The sequence below is a fragment of the Pyxicephalus adspersus genome, chromosome 10, assembly GCF_032062135.1.
Source record: "Pyxicephalus adspersus chromosome 10, UCB_Pads_2.0, whole genome shotgun sequence".
In the NCBI taxonomy this organism is placed as follows: domain Eukaryota; kingdom Metazoa; phylum Chordata; class Amphibia; order Anura; family Pyxicephalidae; genus Pyxicephalus; species Pyxicephalus adspersus.
In genome coordinates, this window is record NC_092867.1 from 5,128,673 (window position 1) to 5,134,962 (window position 6,290).

Here is a 6,290-nt window from a genome sequence, read left to right on the forward strand (position 1 = left end):
CAATGACACGGACCTTGCACCACTCTGTGACATCCATGAAATCAGCCATCAGAAGTCATTTCAGACTTTTCCTAAACTACTTAAAGAAAGTTCTGGAAAACTCTGCGGCTGGCCTACTGGCTGCTGATTCTGGTTGCACAGATGAAGCCTCTCTGTGTACAGCCAAGGACAAGGATGACTGCTTCATCTTAATCCTCTTACAACTTTCAGCAGCATTCCTGACCATGACATTTTAATAGGTTATGGAAGGTTTAGGTTATCGATGACACAGCTGGAACATCAAAGACTATCCTGGTCTCCTTCATATCAGCACCCCGGGGTTCTGTCCTCTCCACAATGCAGTTTGTGGTTTGAATTCGCCCAATGAGCAACACAACCCATATCCAAGCTCAGCCTTATCACCTCCATGCAGATGATCCATAGCTGCATTTATCCTTCACACCAGATATTAAAGACTCATCACCAGCAACCCAGCTACAAGGATGCCTGGACCTGTAAAATCGGAGTGCCTGTGGTCCAAGATCAATGCCAAGGAAAAAGATATCCAAGATCACTACAAGTCCAGGACATAAAGTTTCACTTCTCACATCATATCCACAACCTGTGTGTTGGAGATTTTCTCAGAAATTACTTCTATATCTGATGTGATCGTAAAATCTAACATAAAACTCAAAGATTAAAACACTAAATAGGGGGCAATTGCTTTATCTGGGTATCATGAACTATAAAATATTTGTTTTTTCCTTTTTTTGCATTGTTTGTTCCCTCTCATCTTCAGGTCTTGCACGATGGCTCTATGACGCTTATTAGGAAAGGTTTCCTAAAGGTGACAATGGCCGTGTAATGAAATGGCCAATGGTATTGTTCATCAGAAATCCATGAATCGGGGTGACAAATCAGGATCCCTACCGGAAGGCAGAGAGGAAATATTGTCACCATATAACAGGGGTGTCAAACTCTGGCCCGGGTGCCAAATCTGCCCCCCAACGTCCTTTTTTTTTGGCCCCCAAAGGAATCCTAAATATGAACTGCAGCTGGCCCGCCGCTGCATTGAAATAGTGCAGCTACTACAATTTCCAGCATGAGACGTGTCTATAGACCAGCGGGCTCTCTGCCTATGCGTGGCCCCGCATTGGACTTTTTTATAGATGCAAGTAATGCTGGGAATTTTACTAGCGGCGCTATTTCAATGAAGAGGGCGTCCCAGATTGAATGTGAAGCAAAACTTTTTTGTTTCCATATGAAAAGGTTTTATGTCTATCTAATGAGAAGGAAACATTTTTCAATAAAATTCAAGGTTGGCCCGCGACTTTGTCTAAGTGTTTAATTTTGGCCCTTTGTGTTTTTGAGTTTGACGCCCCTGCCCTATAACAAATAGTATCTGAATAGGATTACCAGGAATTAATTTAATTAAAGGAGCAAATAGTACAAAAGATCAAGAAACTCCATTATCCAGATTACAAATGCCATCTGCAATATCCTTTAGACAGCAATCTCTATTGCCATAAATAATGCTGAATCCAGAATATTAACCAATTACAGCTTACACCTATGGTACAGGACTTGATACAATGTAACTTTTTCCCCATGCAATTCCCAGCTTCTGGAAGTCATTCTTTGGCCAAATCCAAAAGGCAGAATTGAAAGAAATTCCAGGTTTTTAAGCTGCTGGGTTACATGGTATAGTAGGGCAAATATGACAACCCTCTTCACTCCATAGATGACAAATATTCATTGATAATCACAGTCAGATTATTCAATATTGACTGCTTTTTGAACATCTGCTTCTTATAACAAGTGAAGCCTTGCTAACCAAAGTATTGGGGGCACAAATAAGCCACATTCCCCAAAACCATAAAATACCAGCAATATATAGAAGAATAGAATAGAAGTGAGCAAAGCTGGTTTCTGCAGCTTTTTGGGGCTCTATTTTTAAACGATTCCCCATTTAATTTGCTCATAATATTAGTTTCTTTCCTATTCATTTCCTATTGTGACAGCTGTGCACTTTTCAAAATTAGCCACTAGGTGGCAGAACAAGTCATTGTTTTAATAGGAGACTTGTAGAGAGATACAGCCATCTGTCAGTGAATTTTAGAGGAATTGACTGGGGGGGTCATTTATAAATAGGGACCTTAGACCTTTTTTTTTCTTCTTTAGAGAGTGTAGTATCAACTCAGACCCCAAAAGAGGTGACCTAACAGAACCCTTGGAACGATTTTACTTGGCACTGCACCATTTGGACTCAGTACATTCCACCTGCATCATATAACATTTGTCTGTATGCACAAAGAACTTACATGCATTCTCTTAGATCGGTATAGGCATGACTCCTGATTGTTAAAATGTTCCAAAAAAATAATAATTTTGCTCATGGTCACCTCTCTGCTCACTTCTATACACAATACAAATACATGGCAACTCACCTCCAGCACTTTGCCTGTGATGAATTCATTGCACGCTTCGCACTTTACCCCAAAGAGAACCTGATAATCCTTTTCACAGTATGGAGAGCCATCTCTGATCAGGAAACAGAGAATCTGTTAGCAGAATATAGATACCTCAAGTATTATAGAACAACTGGTATAGCACCAACATTATCCGGAGCGCTGCAAAAACATGCAGGGACATTTTATTGCTACATCTATTAATAAATATTGGGTTATCATTGCTACAGCTATGTACAAAGTGAGGCCACATGGAGGCTGTAACATTATAATGCCAAGGGGGTAATACCAGGTCAGAATCAATACTTTATAATTTTTATTTGTATCAAATCTGTGAGGGACTTTTTACCATTCTTCATCACATACAAAGGGGACGTCATGACAAAAAAGGCTTATGGTGCCAGTATAACAACCTTAAATTTGTCTCCATACTATATTTCCAACGAGATTGCACAGAACTGTAAATCAGTGAATTTGTTTCTCTGTTCAGCCATTTGTCTGGAGTTCTACTTTAAAGCTTTATTATTCCCCACAGATGACAAGTGTTGGAATCATGATCCAAGCTTGTGGATATATCAGTGTTAATCAGCCCCCCCTGGAAATTCAAACACTCAACAGAACATTTTTGGCCAAATTATTTATAAATGTCATGTGGTGTCAAACAGCCCTCAATCTGTTGTGCAAATACTGCAATACCTTGAGCTGATCATTGCATAATAAAGACTTGGATAAGGAATAAACAAATATTGTAATCAATTATGAATAGCAAAAAATATATTATTTTATTTCCTGGTAACATTTATAAATAATGCCCTTAATGTGAATGATTTTTTTCAAGGTCAGGTATGGCTGCTGTTTCCTATTTTTTCCACTAGATGACAGCATTGCAATACACATGTATAGAGTGGCAGCTCTGTGTATGGAGGTCTGGGCTGCTCCAAAATTCAATAATTCTGTTATAAAAGTAGAAATAATCAGTAATTGTCTGGGCTACATCAGGGATTTGCTTTATTATAAGGGTTCTGCAGATCACTGCATCATTGTATCATTTGTAGTTACGGAAAACCTAACAAGGCAAGGCACTGCTCACCAGATTGCCAGTTTCTGGATGGGTTATTGCCCGGGGCCCCATATTCTTTAGGGTCCAAAATGACATATTAGCAGGGGTATAGAAAGTTGGACTGCTGTGCATTTGGGGTCCCCATGCTTTCCAATCATCAAGGAGCATCAGCTTTACTAATGACAGTGCTGACGCAGCAGGGGTTGCCAGATCCCTGCAGATAGCCTACTGTTTCCACACCAAGAGCAAGACTCCTTCTCTGCAGCATGTTGGAAGGGGACAGGCTTTTCTAGTTAGGCCAGAGGTGTCCAAACTTTTTGCAAAGAGGGCCAGATTTGGTGAGGTGAAAATGTGTGGGGGGGGCGACAATTCAGCCTGTACTCAGGATTAGTGTGGGCATGGTCTGCGTGGGTCTTGCAAAGCACCCCACTAGGGAGAGGTGAGGGATTCCCTGTGCATGGAGCCCGGTGGCAGTGTGGGCTCTGTGCAGAGCACGTTCTTGGAATCAGAGTGGGTGTGGTCTGTGCGGGTCCCGTACAGCACACGCCCACTATAATGACGTAGGGGATTCCCTGTGCACACATGGGGACTCCCATCCTGTCGATTATGCCCGCTGAGTAGCGGGACAATAGATGCAAGAAGGTTGATCAACTCTAATGAAATATAAAATAGCTTTTTTGTACGCGTGTACGCATTTTATACTGTGGTCAACAATGCTGGCGGGCCGCATATTATTGATTTTATGACAGAGGCTGCGGGCCGGTGGAAATCTAAACACAGGCCGCAATTGGCCCCTGGGCCAGACGTTGGACATGCCTGATTTAGGCTCTAGCTGCTTTAGGCAAGAAAATGAATTCTGCATAACTGAACCTTGTAGTTGTTTATATTTCCTTTGGGGCATTTATATTTGATGCCATGATGTGCATTCTGGGAGACAGCTTATGTTTTTAGAATGAGGTCAGGCAGCTGATAACCCTTCCTAAAGACACAGTGCAGGATATAAATCTTTCACAACCCATTTTTTAAGGTATGTTAATATTTTGTAAGCTCTTTGGGGCAGGGTCCTCACCTGTGTCACTGTCTGTATCTGTCTGTCATTTGCAACCCCTATTTATTGTACAGCGCTGCGTAATATGTTGGTGCTATATAAATCCTGTTTATTAATAATATTATTAATATTAATGAGCCTGCTGTGGCTTCCATAAACACAAAACAACAATAAAAGTGGAAATACAAAATAATTCTTATCTGACACGTACTTGCTGATGTACTCGCCGGTCAGGACTTTGCCGCAGGATTTGCACTTGAAGCATCCGAGGTGCCACTGCTTGTCCAGCGCTAGTAAAGCTTGCCCGTTCTTGATGTCCCTGCCGCAGCCGGCGCAGCCTGCAAACCAGAAGAGAGAAATGTTAGATATCGGTCCTTACCATTTCTGCAGAGATGCAATTCACAAGGCAGTCACAGCGCAGCGCCAGGCACAGGGTGGATTGGGCACAGATCTTACAGCCCGATTATCGATGCAATGGTCAGGCGACCATAAGGTTGTATCGTTTATATTGTCTGTTTGATATAAAGCCTGATGAAGGAGCCTCTGCACAGCCCCAAAAACGCATTGGCTTGTTACCTTAACTTGGATTTCAAAGCTAATAACATGGCGATTGTTTATCATTTCATGAGTCCTGCATCAGATATGTTAGGAATTCACTTGCTGCATGCTTATTTTATAGCAGTAATTCAAACATTAATGTCAGCTAATATTGTTACACATCAGGACACCAGCAGCCTCCATGTGTACCGAATGACAGTTTGAGCTTTGGGATAAACAAATATTGTGTACATACAACATCCACTGGAATGTTAGTGTGCTTAGTGTATTTCTTACGGATCTGTGCAACTTTCCAGGTGTGATACAGCTTCCTGTAATACAGACTGGTCACTGTTGCCCTCTCTACTTGTGCAGCATACCTGGTCTTGTCTCCGCCCCTTCTGTAGTTTTCTGCAGGCAGTCTGTTGTGGGTGGAGCTGCCAGGCCCCTCCCACAGATCTGATTTGTGTACAGCACAGTGATGGGGTCACATTTACTATGTCTGGGTTTGTACAGAGATTACCTGCACACAAAATGAGTTTATATCCCTTTTGACTATTGAGTATTATATATTTAATAAAGTTCTATAAGCAGCCCGGTGTAATGTCAAATCTGTCCACTAGATGGCACACACAGCTCACTGTGCAGCACCTGTGCAGAGATTACCTGTCCCCAGGAATTGGAGGTGCTGGATGAGATGTGGGTGGAAGGGCAAGGAGGGGGCACCGGGTAATCTCACACGTCAGTTACAGCAATACATTCTGACAAGCTTGTTACTAATGTCTCTGCATTAGCGTGCAGCCCGGGGTGAAGCGGTGCGCTTGTCCACTTAGTTACGGAACGCTGTGATTAGAAGCGGTGCCCTCCAAAGGGCTAATTATACCACAAAATCTACAAAATGTACTAATCTAACCAATGATGAACAGAATTATATTATAGAGATATTATTGGTGGGAACTGGGGCCAGGTCACCCCCTGGATGACCCCCTGGACTTGGGGACTCCAACCCCAAGATGCCTCAGTACCAACCCCACCTGTTTCGTTCCTTTAAAAATATAAAATATAAAAAAAATATAAAATATAATATAAAAGGAATAAAACTCTTACAGGAATTGAGGGAGCCCATCATAATGGACACACCAGGGGTACAGATCCAGGAACTCAGCACAGGGAGGATGGGAGCCCCTCATAATGGGCA

The 6,290-nt window shown here is 42.1% G+C and overlaps 1 protein-coding gene across 23 annotated transcripts in view; it reads right to left on the reverse strand.

The window, feature by feature from the left end:
* The window catches only part of ABLIM1 (actin binding LIM protein 1), a 150,075-nt gene that overhangs the window by 60,253 nt on the left and 83,532 nt on the right, over nucleotides 1-6,290 (reverse strand). For all 23 annotated transcript variants that reach the window (XM_072424570.1, XM_072424567.1, XM_072424566.1 and 20 more), the window contains 2 exons: nucleotides 4,767-4,893; nucleotides 2,427-2,520 (listed from right to left, as the gene is read on the reverse strand). In XM_072424570.1, the coding sequence (XP_072280671.1) occupies nucleotides 2,427-2,520; nucleotides 4,767-4,893 (221 nt within the window). The remainder of the gene's footprint in view (nucleotides 1-2,426; nucleotides 2,521-4,766; nucleotides 4,894-6,290) is intronic.